At 40.5% G+C, this 18,347-nt stretch overlaps 2 protein-coding genes across 6 annotated transcripts in view; one reads left to right on the top strand and one right to left on the bottom strand.

Annotated features, from left to right (window-relative positions):
- The window catches only part of alcama (activated leukocyte cell adhesion molecule a), a 334,175-nt gene that overhangs the window by 226,999 nt on the left and 88,829 nt on the right, over positions 1 to 18,347 (bottom strand). The gene's annotated exons all lie outside the window — the stretch shown is intronic.
- The window catches only part of cblb (Cbl proto-oncogene B, E3 ubiquitin protein ligase), a 96,492-nt gene that overhangs the window by 33,846 nt on the left and 44,299 nt on the right, over positions 1 to 18,347 (top strand). For all 5 annotated transcript variants that reach the window (XM_085173831.1, XM_085173829.1, XM_085173830.1 and 2 more), the window contains 3 exons: positions 8,033 to 8,170; positions 8,671 to 8,758; positions 10,096 to 10,227. In XM_085173831.1, the coding sequence (XP_085029957.1) occupies positions 8,033 to 8,170; positions 8,671 to 8,758; positions 10,096 to 10,227 (358 nt within the window). The remainder of the gene's footprint in view (positions 1 to 8,032; positions 8,171 to 8,670; positions 8,759 to 10,095; positions 10,228 to 18,347) is intronic.

Below are 18,347 nucleotides of genomic sequence, written 5' to 3'. Positions count from 1 at the left end.
TGATCTGCAGAAAAAAAGAAAAAACAACAAGAAAACTGAATCGACAAACTGTGGGGAAAAAAAGAAAGAATCAGAATTATGTTCCACCTTCTCCTCCACTTGTTAAAAGGGAGTTTTTCCCACTGTCACCAAAGCGCTTGCTTGTAAGAGGTAATTTGATTGTTGGGGGTTTCTGTGTTTTCTGTATTTTTGTAGGGTGTTTACCTTACAATGTAAAGCAATAAAGAGCTTTACAATATAAAGAGCCTTGGGGCAACTGTTGTTGTGATTTTGCGCTATATAAATAAAATTGAATTTAATTTTTTTCTCATTAATCATGACTTTTTGCTTTTAGATTGTTCTACCTTATACTTTGTCTAAGGAGCTTGGAAAGAAAAAAGCATCTGGAGTTCTTTAAGTTGCTTGAACTTAAAGCAACTTGAAAACAGCTAAAAGAAGTCCAGATTCTTTTTTCTTTCCAAGCTCCTTAGACTACAATGACCTGGATGACTGAGAACCTTCACAGACATACCTTATACTTTGCGGTTTCATTTTCATAAGAAAATCCCTCAATTCCCTCAATTTAAGACCAGGTCTAAAAATATGCTAGCAACCTGTTATGCTAATGTTTCTGAGCTCGTCTTTAGTGATGTTCTTGGAATCCTCTGGTCTTATCGAATTATATAACAGTATCAGATCGTACTATAGGACCTAGGGCTGGGCGATATGGCCTAAAATTCATATCGCGATATAATTTGAAGCATGTGCGGTAACGATATATATCGCGATATATTCTTTTCTTCTGTATAACGTATTTTCCACACTATAAGACACACTTAAAATCCTTTAATTTTCTCAAAAATCGAGAGTGTGCCTTATGTATGAATTCTGGTTGTGCTTACTGACCTTGAATCGATTTTGGCGTGCAGAAATCTGTTAAAAAATGTTTTAGTACAACTTTGGTAAGCCGCACTGCTTGATGGATTGTCAGAGCATTACGGCTGCCGTAGTGAGGAGCTTCGCAGAGTAATCTGGGTCCAAAACTCCGTCCATTTCAGGTCCCAAAGTCAAACGAACACTAAGAGGTAAAAACGGTCTAAATTATTTCATCTTTAACAAAATCATCAGCGTTGCTGCTTTATCAGGTGTAACAATTAAGTTTAACATCCATGCATCCATGAAAACAGAATTTATTAAATTTAACGGAGTTAGAAGTTAACAGGAAGTTAGCTCGCTAGTTTACACCTAAACATGACATACCATGTTCTGACTGAGAGATTTTTTCAAACTAATTAAAACGTACAGCTCTGCTACCACTTCCAACATAAATGAAGACAGGAAACTAAACAGCAGTGGCGTTTGTAGGGTTACCAAAGTTGGGACAAATGCAATCGTATAGCAGGATGCTATACACGGGGCAAACTTCAGTCAGGAGAACAACTAAGATTATTCATCCACAATACGAGGTTAGTTATTAATATACTGCAACAACATGGGAATAGAACAGCTGCGAGAGAATTCAACATTAATGAATCAATGTTACGGAAGTGGAGGAAGCGCAGTTTTTGGCTTTCCCCATATTTCAAAAGTGCTTCATCTCTTTGCTATGACTGTCGCCCGGCATAATTTGCAGATGATAATGGTTGTAGCCGCTGCAATGCTTTTGACCAAAACAGGCGCAGCTTGATGACATCATCAACATGCGCTATCGTGATAGAGCGGTATAGTCAAAATCTCTATCGTTGGCCAAATTTATATCGTTTCTATCGTATATCGTTTATATCGCCCACCCCTAATAGGACCTTCCACTTCTCTCCCCATTGGTTCTCCTCTTTTAAGCCACAGCCATCAGTGACTGTGTCTCCTTACTCCTTTAACACCTAATAAGCCAAAGGCTTTAGATAGAAGTTGATCAGCAAAACACTTTATTCAACCTCTAAAAGGAAACCCCTTGCTCTGTCTCCAGGTTGTTGTCAACCAATGACTTCAGATTTATGTGTGACAAAACAGTTTTCTAGAAGTACTGCCTCATATTTCCAGTTTGAAAATAATAAATAAAAATATTTTTACACCCCTTTTTATTAGTGGTTTGTTCATTCAGTCAAGTGTAGTAGTGTAGTGTTCCCACACAGTACTAATCCCTAGACTTGTAGTCAAGACCGCCTAATCCGAGACCAAGACAAGACCAAGACCAGAGGGTATCGAGACCGAGACGAGACCAAGACCGAGACCAAGTCGAGACGAGACGAGACCAAGACCAAGACCGAGACAAAAAAAGTATTTAAACTGCAGCCAGATGCTGCTTCGTTTACAGGTGTTATGTGTTTTTGCTTTTGCACAGCCCTCCTCACCGCTGTCTACTGTCTCACTCACTTACTGAGAGGACAGACACACGCTGCACTTGACTGTCGCGTCTCTCACCCTCTCTGTTTTTCACATAATAATATTATCCTATATCCTTGCATGTGATTGGCCACAATATGGAGGGATTGGAGCATAGCTGAGCCACTGTGTGAGAGCTGAGCAGCGAAAGGAAATTAAGTGAGGGTAGAAATGACTGAAAGATTATTAGGCTCTGTTTTGAGTTTGTTCAAAAAAGAATGACTTCATGTAGGAAAAATAAATATATATGTCACATATGCAGGACACCTTAAACTATTTTTTTAATTAAGCAGCAAGGCAGAACAAATTAAGCAGCAAGGGCTGTATCAAGACACAGGGACTAAACCCTGTGTCTTGATACAGCCAGACCCAGAACTGATCCGGAATTAAAACAGGACTACAACAGTTCAAAATCAGGACTACTTAGGACTTAACCAAAAAAGAACCAGAATCAAAACTAGATGATAGTAGCACTAAAACTCATCATAGATCTGCACTACACTTATTTTTTAATTCTACCAAAGTACACTATTTAGATTCAGAAAAGTTTATATAATTATTTAGCCTTGTTGTGCAAACAAGCCTGCATAACTTAATAAATATAGAATTTGAAAAGTAACAAATGGTATCTAAAAAGTTACACTAGGTACTAGAGAACATGTTCTGATGAGTTTTCGCAAACAACCATTTGACTAACATGTGTGTCTCGCCTGCTCTTGTTCCATCTCTGTTCTGTCCTCATTCTCCTCTCTCTCTCCCTCTCTGCTCCTCTCTCTCCCTCTTTGTGCTGACAATCAAGCCAAACACCAACATCATCAAATATACAGTGGAAACCAGATATTTACATACTCTTCAGATAAAAACACAAACACTTTTTCAACTGTAACATCAAATCACACTAAATGTTTATTTTTTTAGATTGATAAATATAAAAACATATTTGTTAACTTTAAGAGTAAAGAGAGAAATTGTCTGTATTTCTTAATTGCAAATGGACCCAAAATGTATTCAAAATTGAGCCACGCTTATGGAGGTCCACAATTCTTTTCCTGGTGTTTTGGTTGATATCTCTTGATTTTCCCATGTCAAAGAAACAGGCTCTGTGTGTTGGGGGGCCTTATATGCATCCACAGGTGTGCAACCAATTTACTCACATGGACTCTACTAACCTATCAGAAGCTTCTTAAGATCAGAATGGAATCATCTGGCGTTTTCTTATTAATTAACAATAAACTTAGTGTATATGTACTCCTAAATTTGATGAAAGTGATTAAAATAGACAGCTCTGTCTCTCTTTATTCTGACATTTAACTAATTCAAAGATATTTCAACATTTATTTATCTAAAACAAAACAAGTTTACTCTAAATTCATGTTTAACAGTAAAAAAAAAAAAAGTTATGTTTTCTCCCTAAAGTGTATGTTGATATCTGGTTTCAACTGTGAATATACTGCTGTATATTGAAATTCCTCTTGTTTTACATAGAAATATACTGAACAACATACAAAGCATAATATATAAAATAACATCTACCTGAGTTTTTTCTTTGAAAGAAGCTCCTTATGTCCATTGTTGTGTTCATCAGTAAACAACTGAAACCGATTTAGAGAGTTTGTTTAGCCGTGGAGGGTAACAACTGAAAATATGAATTGTAAGCTAAGACTCTCTAAAAAATCAGCATTGTTGTTTGGCTTTTTATTTATCCATTTGTTGATTCACTCGAAGAGCAAGTAACGCAACCAAGTGATCAGTTTGATATCAATCTTTTGTGATACACCATCATATTTACATTATTTGTACAGTACGAATGATTTGCTTTGGTACCTGGTCAAACTTAAGCTCTCCTCTGTCTGCAGTAAACTCACAGGCAGCAGCTTCTCATATGTGTGTATATATATATAAAAAAAAACACCCAGCACGCCCCTGCGGGCGGTTTATCCATCAAGCTCGGGTCCTCTACCAGAGGCCTGGGAGCTTGAGGGTCCTGCGCAGTATCTTAGCTGTTCCCAGGACTGCGCTCTTCTGGACAGAGATCTCTGATGTTATTCCCAGGATCTGCTGGAGCCACTCGCCTAGCTTGGGAGTCACCGCACCTAGTGCTCCGATTACCACGGGGACCACCGTTACCTTCACCCTCCACATCCTCTCGAGCTCTTCTCTGAGCCCTTAGTATTTATCCAGCTTCTCGTGTTCCTTCTTCCTGATATTGCTGTCATTCGGAACCGCTACATCGATCACTACGGCCTTCTTCTTCTGTTTGTCTACCACCACTATGTCCGGTTGGTTAGCCACCACCATTTTGTCCGTCTGTATCTGGAAGTCCCACAGGATCTTAGCTCGGTCATTCTCCACCACCCTTGGGGGCATTTCCCATTTTGACCTCGGGACTTCCAGGTTATACTCGGCACAGATGTTCCTGTACACTATGCCGGCCACTTGGTTATGGCGTTCCATGTATGCCTTGCCTGCTAGCATCTTGCACCCTGCTGTTATGTGCTGGATTGTCTCTGGGGCATCTTTACAAAGCCTGCACCTGGGGTCTTGCCTGGTGTGATAGACCCCAGCCTCTATGGATCTTGTACTCAGAGCTTGTTCTTGTGCTGCCATGATTAGTGCCTCTGTGCTATCTTTCAGTCCAGCTTTGTCCAGCCACTGGTAGGATTTCTGGATATCAGCCACCTCCTCTATCTGCCGGTGGTACATACCATGCAGGGGCCTGTCCTTCCATGATGGTTCCTCGTCTCCCTCCTCTTTCTTGGGTTTCTGCTGCCTGAGGTATTCACTGAGCACGCTGTCAGTTGGGGCCATCTTCGTGATGTATTCTTGGATGTTCGTTGTCTCATCCTGGACTGTGGTGCTGACACTCACCAGTCCCCGGCCCCCTTCCTTCCGCTTAGCGTACAGCCTCAGGGTGCTGGACTTGGGGTGAAACCCTCCATGCATGGTAAGGAGCTTTCTTGTCTTTATGTCAGTGCTTCTATCTCCTCCTTTGGCCAGCCTATTACCCCAGCAGGGCACCTGATCACGGGCAGGGCGTACGTGTTGATGGCCCGGATCTTGTTCTTACCGTTCAACTGACTCCTCAGGACTTGCCTGACCCTCTGCAGGTACTTGGTGGTTGCAGCTTTTCTAGCGGCCTCTTCATGGTTCCCATTCGCCTGCGGGATCCCCAGGTACTTGTAACTGTCCTCTATGTCTGCAATGTTGCCTTCAGGTAGTTCAATCCCCTCAGTTCTGACTACCTTCTCTCTCTTTGTTACTATCCGACTACACTTCTCCAGCCCGAACGACATTCCAATGTCATTGCTGTATAGCCTGGTAGTGTGGAATCAATGTCTCGTTCACTCTTGGCATACAGCTTCATGTCATCCATGTACAGGAGGTGGCTGACAACTGCTCCATTCCGTAGTCGGTATCCGTAGCCAGTCTTGTTAATGATCTCACAGATCTCAGGCCTATGCAGAACAGCAGCGGGGACAGAGCATCTCCTTGGTAGATCCCGCACTTGATGGTGACTTGTGCTATGGGCTTGGAGTTGGCCTCTAGTGTTGTATGCCACATCCCCATTGAGTTCCTGATGAAGGCTCTTAGGGTCCCATTGATCTTGTACAATTCTAGGCATTCCAGTATCCAGCTGTGGGGCATTGAGTCATAGGCCTTCTTGTAATCAATCCAGGCAGTGCACAGGTTGGTCAGTCTGGTCTTGCAGTCTCGGCTGACTGTTCTGTCTACCAGTAGCTGGTGTTTTGCGCCTCTGGTATTCTTGCCAATTCCTTTCTGTGTCCCACTCATGTATTGACCCATGTGCCTGTTCATCTTAGCCGATATGATGCCTGACAGGAGCTTCCATCTAGTACTGAGGCAGGTTATTGGTCGGTATTTGGAAGGGACTGGTCCCTTCTTGGGGTCCTTGGGGATCAGGACCGTCCGACCTTCGGTTAGACATTCCAGGTGTCCCTCGTTAACTACCAGCTGGTTCATTTGTGCTGCCAGACGCTCGTGGAGTGCAGTCAGCTTCTTTAGCCAGTAGGCGTTAACCATGTCGGGCCCTGGTGCTGTCCAACTCTTCATACTGGAGACCCTTTCTTGGATATCTGCCACTGTGATGGTTACTGGACCCGTTCAGGGAGGTCGCTATGGTCTGCCCTCAGATCCACTAGCCACTGAGCATTGCCGTTATGGCTTGCGTCCTTCTCCCATATGCTCTTCCAGTATTGCTCCGTCTCCATAATAAGTGTTCTCTTATTATTGTTCCCTTGCCACTGAGAGTACACCTTTGCTGGTTCTGTGGAGAACAGCTGGTTTATTCTCCTGCCTTCTATCTCTCTGGTGTACCTCCTCAAGCGGCTGGCCAAGGCTGTGAGTCTTTGCTTGGCAGTTTCCAAGGCCTCAGGTATGGACAGCTTGCTGTATTTCTTATGCACCTTCTAGGCTAACCTCCCTCCGTGCTACTTTGACCTTGCCCTCTAGCCTCCTTCTCCATGGAGGGTACTGCCCCTTGTGGCTGTTCAACTTGTAGCCAAGCATCTCACTGATCACTGCTGCCGTATTGTAGATCAGCTTGTTAGTGTAGGTATTGTCCGTAGTGCTGCATTAACATCCTCTAGCAGACCTTCTGAGGGTACTTCACGTAATCTTGGTAACCGGCTTCGGGGGATCCAGGTTTCAAGCTTGGCCATGATCCTATATTTCAGGTCAGTTCCTCTCGCACTCAACAATCCTTCTCCTGTCGCACTTGGGGCTATGTACCCAATCTCGGGTGGGGTGATGATATCTCCCCCATGACCTGGCGTCCTGACTCCTCCTTGCCGTAGCATTTATGTTGTACCTCGTCAATCTCTAGCTGTGAAAGCAGTCCCTTCTTTCGAATGTTGGAACACTGAGCTACTAGTTGTTTCGTCGTCATTGTGGATGTTGGGTATCGAAGAATCCGTAGGTCCCTCATCCTATTCATGTAGCCCCTTCCGCCGGGGTTACTTGCGTAGTAGCATTCCAACAACGCCCTGTTTTCGTCTCTTGCCCACCGATGCCTTCTTGTTCCAGTAGCCCACTTCTCGTCAGGGTGCCCTGGTTCCTCAACACCTGACGCGGATGTTGATCCGGGCGACATTCGAGCCGGCATGCCTTCATATTTATCTGTCTGTCACCTTATAGTCCGACAAATACGATAATAACGACAGCCCGCTTGCATGTTGTGGTGTTGCATGCAGTGGTCAAGAGCTTTAAATGATTAATAAATAATTCAAAAGTCCAAAACCTGTAACCATGACATTTATATAGTGTCAAGCCTACATGTAACTGTTTTTTGATTTTCACCTTTCACCCTTTTTTCTCTGAACCTATTGTTGCCATGGCTTGAAGTTTCCTGCCAATATCTCCTATCATGGTTGCTTCTATAATTTGGACCATATCATTGCCAGACTCAAGTTGACTTTGGGTGACTCCAGGCCTCCTTCTCAACAGAGTGAACACCTGTGTGTTGTGTTGTTTGGGGGTCCACCTTACAGAAGACACAGACTCTGTTGTAAGCCTGATTTGCGCCTAATGCCATCGTTCCAAGGTGTCACTGACTCTCCAGTAGTCACTGCATTCTTTTCAGTTGTTACCAGATTTTTCCTTGTCAGTGATGTTTTTAGTGTGAGTCATGCATATCTTTATCTTTCTCTAATAGTTACATCTTCAGACTGAGTTGTACACGTTTGGGCCAATGGGCCATTGGCTATGTGACCACTGATGGAAACATACTGCAGACCATTCCCAACAACAAACCGCTGTTCCAGGCTTTAATCGATGGCTACAAGGAGGGCTTGTATGTAACCTGTCACACATCTCTTTTTCTAACTCACTCTCTGCAGGTATGTGATGAGCTTGTCGCTTTCTACAAACAGAAAGTCACAAATTGTATCTTCAGTGGTCACATCTGATTCACTTTAAATGTTTAGCAGCAAACCAGAGATCAGTGAATGAAAAGCTCTTTTATGAAAGCTATATCCTGGATCAAGAAAGGGTTTTTGACCCAGAAGTGTTTATCTGATGTTGTCTGTTTCAATAAACCTGATAATATTAAAAGCCTTCAAAAAAGTTAGACATATATATTTAATTCAAGCGGTGGAAAAAACAGGTTATATTACTAATACAAACAGTACTACTAATCCATTTTTTCACTTTACTCATTACATAATTATACCCACTGTTTTTAACTAGACAGAATTCATGATTATTGAATTGTGCACAAGTTAAACTCTTATAAATATAACATATAATGAAATGCTGTTCTTTGTTGTTTGGTTGTTTGCTTTAAATTCACAGCTACTTATTCCCAGATGGTCGCAGTTACAATCCTGACCTCACTGGTTTATGTGAGCCGACACCTCACGATCACATCAAAGTCACACAAGTGGGTTTGTCTGTGTGGTTATGTGTGTGTGTAAGCATTTCTATGTTACTGAAAAAAAACATGTATACGTGGAGAAATTTATAATACTCTACAAATTTCCCACTTGTAATGGCACATAAATAATTGTGACATTTCGGTGAGTAGTATGATTCGCCAGGTAGACTTTGTGTTTCACAGCATTCAGTAAATCGACATGACTCACAGCCTCTCCAAACTATTAAATGTTGAAAATCACTGTTTAAAAGTGTGGTATTAAATGAGGTAATACAAATCAATGGCTTTTTATACTCACTTCAAATTTATTACACAACTGAATTTTCCATATAGTGTGACAAAAACTTTAAGTTTTCTAGAAGTGACACCACATTTTTTCAATTTCAAAATAGTACATAAAGTTATTTTTACACCACTTTTTACTAGTGGTTTGTGTATTCATTCATGTGTAATGGTGTAGTGTTCCCTGTCCTTTGACATTTTAATTTTCTGAGAAAATTATTCCAAACGAGATCAGTTAGGGAATACTGGGAAACTTCAAAGGTGAATGACAGTTGCCCAGCACGCAGTCTGCTTATTATTTATTTGTTTTTTCCTGCACCAGCAAGAGTATTATCTGACAAGGCCACTTTAAGAAAGTTATCCAGTTCTACATCACCATCCAATGAGATCCTCTTTTTCAAATATTTACATCACTGCACAATTTCATGGAATTTGGCTTGGTAGTTTTTGCTTGCATCATTGAAAACATCACTGAAAACATAGCTCCACCAAGGCTTCCGCTACAAAAGCGATTTTCTTCTTGGTAGATTATTAAATGGTCACAATGGAAGTAATTTGGGAAAATTTCTCTAGAAAATGCTTAAAACCATTTTGGTTTATGCTACATGCTGACTCGTGTGGAAATTCTGATTGTTCTGTGGTTTCAAAACTGTACAGATAAATTGTAGGTTTTTAGTAGCTAGCAGTTCTTACACAGCTATACCTGTTCTTGTACTTATTTTGTTTAGTAATGGTGACAAATCAGACTTGGTTTTTGAGGGGGAAGCCTTTAAAATTAAACCAATAAAAATAGTCTGTTTCTGTGAATTTGGTGCAGCACCATTCACTATGAGAAAACATGTTTTTTTCTTTTTCTAACTTATTCAGTTAGATCCCCAAATAAAATTTGGGACTTTAAAGATAAAAGGTTATGGAATAGCTCTGAACGAGTGAGAGAAGAAAAACACATTGTACAAGACGAGATGGGAAACGTGTGTTGTACGCATGGTGCATGTTTATATGTTTCTCATGACTTTTATATGCCATTTGATGACTAACAGCAGTATTTTCTGCATGAACAGGAGCAGTATGAGCTGTACTGTGAAATGGGCTCTACCTTTCAGCTTTGTAAGATCTGTGCTGAGAATGACAAAGACATCAAGATTGAACCATGCGGTCACCTCATGTGTACTTCCTGTTTTACTGCCTGGCAGGTACCGTAACAAATCTTATCACAGAAGTCCATTTCAAAGTTATTAAATATTGGTGGTATTGCATGTGTATATGCATTTGTTCATTGTCACACTGAGAAATGTTTTGTCCAGTTGGGTAGTATAATGTTTTCTTTGTGATAAATATTGCATTAATGAGCCTGCATAGAAGTTTGAAAAGACTTCTGAAAAATACAGTCAAAGCAGCTTTCTTCAGCAGTCAGTCCAACAAACCCCCCCTCTCTTCCTTACTCCTTCCCTGTACACATGAATGTGTCCAAATTGAATTTCCACATATCAGCAGAAGTGAAAACTGAGACTATATGCACACAATATATTCCAGTTTTTCTGCTTGTGGTTCTCCTTGTGGTTTTCTGCTTCCTGTTGTCTTTGTATGTAGTGTCTCTCACAGCAACCTGTCCTACACTAGTGTATTTATTGTGCCTCTTGTTTATGCACTGAAAGCTGTATGAGCAGTGTCTGTAAATGTTACTCTCATATGAGTCATTAGCATGTCCTGTTCTCCCTTTTTTCATACGTATCTCTTCGCTGACCATGGTGTTGTAGTCATGTCTCTTCAGACTTGCTAGAGTTCTGCACTGACCCTGATGTTATTAATCTCTGGGCAGTACAACAGTCTACACATTTTACTCTGAAGGGCTTAAAACAAGACCAAAAATGTGGCAAACATTCACAGGACCTTTAAGTGTTTTTTGCAACACAACAAACACATTATGGCTTGTACAAATGCACCTAACAGCCACGCTTACAGCCTTGAAGAGTCGGACAATAACTTCTTTAAAATGCACTGCTGAAAAGTTAATACAAAATGAGTCTATGGTTTCCCATTTTCATTATAACTCTAGCATGCTTTAGGCTATTCATATAAAATACCAAACACTGGCAGATCTATAGAGTGTGTGTTTAAACCTATTATCTTCCTTCCCATTTAATGTACTGTATATATACAGTATGTACAGTGGTCCCTCGTTTACCGCGGTAGTTACGTTCTAAAAATAACCCACAATAGGTGAAATCCGCGAAGTAGCTAACTTTTTTTTTTTACAATTATTATAGATGTTTTATAGCAGTAAAACCCCTCACTACACACTTTATACACTTTTCTCCAACAGGCTCGAACATTTCCACACTTTTCTCTATGGAAGTTCAAAACTTCGCAGAAAAATAAGACCAGTATTATAGAATAAAACCAAAGGCACCCATTGTTGCCTTTGGTGCAAAACGTTTCATCGACATTTTTGTCAGGGCTCTGTGTGCGGGCAGGCGGAGAGGAGGATCCAAATGCAGGACTCAGACACTGAACTGTAACTCAAACCTCAGCTTTATTGCTGGCATAAAACAAAAGATGAAACTGAGCGATGGTACTGAACATAAACTGACACGAAAACACACAGGCATGATCTGATGGTACGACGCGACACCGAGCATGGGAAAACACAGGGCTTAAATACACAGGGTAGTAATGAGGGAATGGGCAACAGGAGGGAGACACAGCTGGGAGAGATCAGGGCTAACGAGACAGGGGGAACAAAGCTGCACACACTAACCTAAGACAAAGACTTTCACAATAAAACAGGAAACATGAAACACTACTCAAAGACACGGACTCGACACAGAGGGGCGGACAGAAAATAATACATGAAACTCAAACAATAAACATCATCATCACAACAAGAGAATGAGAAAACAATCCAAAACACCAAGATAACTGAAACACAAAGTACCAGAGAAAGATAAAGAATAATCCATGATGCAAAAGTAAACCAAAACATAATAACTCAAATTACTGTGTCCAACGGATCCAGAACCGTGACAATTTTTGTGTTTGTTGGAGAAAACTTACAAACATACAGTGCAGCACTTCAGAGTCACACTGCTAGCGATTGAAGATTTATGTAAAATTGAGCTGAAGCTGAACGCATTCTGTACTTAACAGGAGATTGATTGACAATGGTCCACAGCTGATCAGGACGCAGAACACAATGCTCTGTCTAGGGGAGGGGGGGGAAGCATGCAAAGCTGCACAAAACAAATCGGCGAAAGGTGAACTGCGGACCACTGCATACAGTATATTAAAGTTATATTTAAAAATTATCTTTAAAATGGAAAATGATGAAATTTTTTATTCATTATTTATAATTAATTATCCCATAACATATTTCCTAAACAAAATAACAACTTACATTATCCCCAACAGCATCCTGTGGGAATTACCTTGGGACTATGGGATTGTTCCTAGCATAACCATAGCAAAAGCTTGGTTCACATTGCCGGTAGTAAGTGAGCCCATTTCCCGGTGAGAGTTGGACTCCACCAGGCCCACCCTCCTTCAAGACTATGTTCATAACTTTTATGGACAAAATTTCTAGGTGCAGATGTGTACTTTGGTGGCCTCTGCATCACGTTTCTGCTATTCCCAGATGTGGTTCTTCTGGCTTTATCAGGCAGTGACCTCCAGCTTGTACTTGGGAGGTCTGCAGCCAAGTATGGAGTAGCTGGAGAGAAAGATTTCCCAATCTTCATTTAAAAAACTTGGGACTGCAGGTACAGCAGGAGTTACAGTAAGGAGTTACTTCTGGTCTTCAAAACCAGGTTTGAAAAATAGGCAGCTCTCGCAATTCTAAAAAGAAGATGAACAGCAAATACTGTCATTTAATCATTGATGAATGAAAAGGGAGCTACTGTTTTTACAAGACCGACTTTATCTAAAATAGAAAGACAATGATTATTAAAAAGATCTGAGAGATCCACGCCATTATAAGAGGGTAAAGATAAATGAAAAGCTTAAAAAAAATTTTTAACACTTTATTTGTAGTTTTACAATTATCATACATAGCATTCTTATTATTCTACAGATAACCACAAAACAACAATCCCCACAGATCATAAAGACAGATAATGCCAAGACAGGAAAAGGGAAACAAACAAACAAAAAAAAAAACCCTCACACACACACACAGACAAAAAACAAAACAAAAAAAGGGCGGTGCACCTCTCAATTGTTTTTACAGGACTGTTCTAGGGCAGACAAAAACATTCAAGGTTCCAGTTCCAGACCAGGTAGATTGTTGACGTATGTTAACAGAGGGTCGCCATGTTGTGTGGAATTTGCCGATGGATCCGTTGAGAGTACATCTGATTTTTCCAGTTTCACATTTTGCATAACATCCCTTATCCAGTGGTTGTGTGATGGACTGTGGTTGTGTGATGAGTAGACTTCCATTTAAATAAAATCAGGCGTCTCGCTAATAATGACAAAAAGGCAATGACCCTCTGTAAATGGGCAGGGGGAACAGAAGTCGCGATACCAGAGAAACAACCAAAAATTGCCACAAAGGGGGAAGGCGAGATGTTATAGGCATAGGCTTTAGAGATGACTTTAAAAAATGATGACCAGAAAGGAGCAATTTTCGGACAAGACCAAAACATATGAAGGGAAGTAGCTGGAGTCTGTTTGCATCTATCACACGATGGGTCTATGTTCGGAAATATTTTTGCTAGTTTAGCTGTGTAACACTTTAAATTGTATTAGGGAGTGTCTTGAACATATAGAAGACAAATGGACCCTGGTAAGAGCCATATCCCACTCTTCGTCAGACAGCTGGGTACCCAAATCATTCTCCCACTGTTCTCGAATGCATGAAATAGACAGGTTACAACTGTCCATGATATGTGAGTAAATAAATGATATTGTGCCTTTTTTCATCTCATTGACCCTTAGTATAGAATCCAAACAGGAAGGAGGGGGGAGAGTAGGAAAATTAGCAACCTTTTTACGTATAAAATCTCTGATTTGCAAGTATCGCAAAAAATGGTTATTAGTCAGACCACATTTCCTAGATAGTTGTTCAAAGCTAGCAAACGTATCATTAATATACAAATCCTCAATACTCTGAATGCCCCTGTCGTGCCAAATTTTGAAGCCATTGTCCATTAGGGATGCTTGAAAAAGATGGTTATGTATTATTGGAGAGTGAATGGAAATACTCTGAATACCCAGATGTTTTTTTTTAACTGATTTACAATGCTTATCGATTGAGTAACAATTATGTTATCTTTAACATTATTAACTAGAGGTGGTAGGGGTGCACAGAGTAAAGCTGGGAGTGAATGCGGCCTGCTTGTGACTCTTTCAATCTGTAGCCACGCAGGGATCTGATCATTCTAGTCCTTTAGCCATAGAGAGATGGTATTGAGATTCGCCGCCCAATAGTATGTGCACAGATTTGGCAGTAACAGCCCACCTATATTTTTTGGTCTTTCCATAAATTATTTTCTTATACGAGGCGTTTTATTATTCCATATAAATGAAGAAACCATTCGATTAAATGACATGAAAAAAGACTGTGGTATATAAACAGGTAACGCCTAGAGCAGGGCGATATGACCAAAAATATTTATCACGATATAGATTTGAAAATTTGCGATAACGATATAACTGACAATAATTGACACTAGACAAAATACTTTACAACTCCACAATTTTATTAGTGCACAAAAAGACATCAATGTATTTTCACTTAAACAAGCAGCTGTTTTTTGCATTAAAGTTATATAAAAATGTAACAGTACAAATGCAAATTCCTTGCTGACAGTTTAACCAAAAGGCATTTCCAGTGGAAATTGGCCGACATATCCTCAGCATAATCAAGTGTAATATCCACAAAACTTAAAAAGAGCTTATACACACGCAATACGGTAATATTATGTTGAAGCACCGTACGTATCACTCCGCGAGGCTCCTGCCTACGATAGCCGTAATGCTCCGACAAGTGGTGCGGGTTCGTAGCTTAGCAAAGTTGTACTAAAACATTTGACAGATTCGTTTCGAGGTCAGTAAACACAACCAGAATTCAAACATAAGGCACACGGGATTATAAGGGGCACTGTCGATTTTCAGAAAAATCAAATGATTGATTTTAAGTGTGCCGTATTTTCCAAAAAACACGGTAATAATGACAGTCCTCTAGCATGCTCTACCAAAAGTAGTGCTTTGTTGTGTATCTGACGGACGAAAGCTAAACCAGTTCCACATCACTGAATTTGCAGCATTTTTACAAACCAATTCTGGTTCATCCGTTTTATTCAACGATCTGCTTTCGCCCTTGTCATTCTCCGTCGCCGCCGTGCCTTTTTCGCCATGTGCGTATGAAAACAAAGGCACTGCGCATGCACGTTTTACCCATATTCTATCGCGATATTTCATTTTCTTGTCATTGCCCAACATCATACCGGTATTACCGTGGACGGTATGATATGGCTCAGCCCTAGGAACACCTGAAATAAATACATAAATTTTGGCACAATATTCATCTTTACAGAATTAGCGCTCCCAATGAGAGATAATGGTAAAATAGATCATCTTTTAACATCTTGTTTGCACTGTTCCAATAGAGGAGTGAGGTTACTTTTAAACAAACTGTCATAGGATTTGGTGACTTCTACACCCAGATATGTAAAGGACTCGGTAGACAACTTTAATAGCAGATTGGGGTATTCTCCTGCATTATTACTAATGGGGAAGTATTCACTTTTAGCTAAATTTAGTTTGTATCCAGATATGCTTCCAAATTCTTGTAAGACTGAGGATTTCAGGGGTAGATGTGATTGGATTTGTTACATATAACAACAAATTGTCCACATACAGTGAGACAGTGTGAGTTATGCCACCACACGAGATACCTTGTGTTCTGCCCTCCCTGTACATTGATGCCCAGTTTGGCAGATAAATAAACAGTTCTTCAAAAGGAAAGGCAAAGGCTTCCAGTACTCATTGCAGGGTTTATTTGTCTCCCTGATGAAGGCACTGTAAAACTACAAACATAAGAAAAAACATATTGAAACATACATTTGGAGCATAATATATTTCTCACATTACAAGGTACAGACTGAAGACTTAACAACTTAAATTGCAGCTGGTATAACCAAGAAAAATAAATGAAAACATGTTAACTCCAAATCCCACTAGCTTGATGCTAACACATAATGGAATTTCCTATTGACATGCTAACACAATTAGCATCGGCAGTGCAGCTAACATGCCAGCTTCAAATATGAGAGTCAATAAACCATTTTACATCACATGCTTAACATGAACACAGAATATAATCGTACTTACAAGCATATATTTCTCATGCTCCAGTACAGCCAACTTCCGAGCTAATATTTCGTGTGCTGGTATCAACTTAGCCAGACTCCATTAACTTTTCCTATATTTACTAGTGATGTGTCGGTCGTGAATGAAATGGCTCTTAGAGCCCGATCTTTGAGGTGAACGACTCGAGCCGGCTCCTTATTGCGAGCCGTGGGGTTTTTTCTCTTTCTCGCTCTATCGCACTATTTTCCCGCTTCACTCCGCATGCGAGCCTTGTGCTTTGCGCTGGGCAGAGGGGGGAGAGGCGGTAGTTACAGGAACAGAGCGGGAGGGGAAAAGAGAGAAAGAGAGCCAGGGATTAGAAAGGTATAGTAATCATCAACAACTATTTTCAGTTGCAGATGATAAAGGATTCAGAAAGTTTATTCATGCAGGTCCATATGACAGAGAATGTGCATGTTGTTTTTGTTTTCTTATTTTAATTTATACTTAATTGTGTTGTGGTTTGCAGTGTTTTGTGTTGTTTCATTTTAAATTTATTTAAAAGGAAAAAGCTGAAAATTTAAATAGTTAAAAGTTGAACTGTGACTAGTTGGTTTTTGTATTATATGATTTATTTATTACATTTTATGTGGAGTGAATAAATAAAAGTATATTTACGATGGCCCCTAGAGACAAAGCACGTACAAACTTCAAAACACGTACAAACTCTGAAGCACGTAGAAACCCTGAAGCATGTAAAAACTCCAAAACGCGTAAAAACTCCAAAACACGTACAAAACACAACAGAAGTGCTCCAGAATGCTAGGCGCAGTGTTTAGCTTTTGTTACCTAGTGGCTACACAGCCAGCAAGTACCAACGACCTGATTTGCTGTGTGGTAGTAACAGGTAAATGAACTTTTTTTTTTTTAATTATTTGAATATATATGAGTGCTTGTGTATAAATACACAAACAATACACATATGCTTTCAATTGTGTAATTTAACTGATCTAGGTAGCTCTGTTTTGGAAGTTCAGTTAACTCTAGGAATGTGTTTTGGAGTTTGTACGTGCTTTTTGGAGTTTGTACGTGCTTTGTCTCCAGGGTCCACCACATATATTTATATATAAACATATATAAATAAAACCACTTTTTTTTTTACATTAGTAATTCCTCCCACCGTCCAAAGACATGCAGCTTGTGGGGATAGGTTAATTGGATAATCCAAATTGTCACTAGGTGTGAATGTGCGAATGAATGTGAGTGCGAATGGTTGTCTGTCCCTGTGTGTTGGCCCTGCGACAGACTGGCGACATGTCCAGGGTGTACCCCGCCCCTCGCCCTATGACAGCTGGGATAGGCTCCAGCGACCCCCGCGACCCTGAAAAAGGATAAGCGGAAGCGAATGGATGGATGGATAGTAATTCCTTTTGTGCATAATTTTATATTATTGTTAATAATAATGTAATTAAAGCAACAAAACAACCTGAAGAGCCGGTTCGGAGCCGAAAGAGCCGGCTCTTTTTAGTGAGCCGAGCCGAAAGAGCCGGTTCTCTAAAAAGAGCCAGAAATCCCATCACTAATATTTACTAGAGAAACTTGAGTACACAAACCCGCTTCCTCCCCCTAGTGGGGTGGTGGAGCTACTGCACCCCAGCAGTGGCAGCACACCTTGTATGCTATTATTGCTTCTAGGAGCTATTGAAAGTGCCTGTATAGCTAAAACAAAAAGTAATGGACTCACTGGATCCCCCTGCTTGGTCCCTCTGTGAAGAGGAAAAGGTTCCGATGAGATACCGTGCCCTGGGCACGCGTGCCACAGTTGGCACACGAAGGGTTAACTGATGGCATGACCATAGCTGGACTGGCCATCGATTGTGATTTTTCGTTTTTATGAGCCGATGATTATTTATAAAGATGATGGATTGGCCAGATGCTGGCAGATGTGTAAAAAGAACTATCTGGGTCAGATATAAACCAAGTTTAGGTGTAGTTTATTTTCGTTGTGCTGACTTTTTACAGTCAG

This window comes from Neolamprologus multifasciatus, chromosome 10 (assembly GCF_963576455.1).
Source record: "Neolamprologus multifasciatus chromosome 10, fNeoMul1.2, whole genome shotgun sequence".
NCBI lineage: Eukaryota > Metazoa > Chordata > Actinopteri > Cichliformes > Cichlidae > Neolamprologus > Neolamprologus multifasciatus.
The sequence above is the reverse complement of the archived record's forward strand: the minus strand, read 5'-3'. Positions and strand labels throughout refer to the sequence as shown.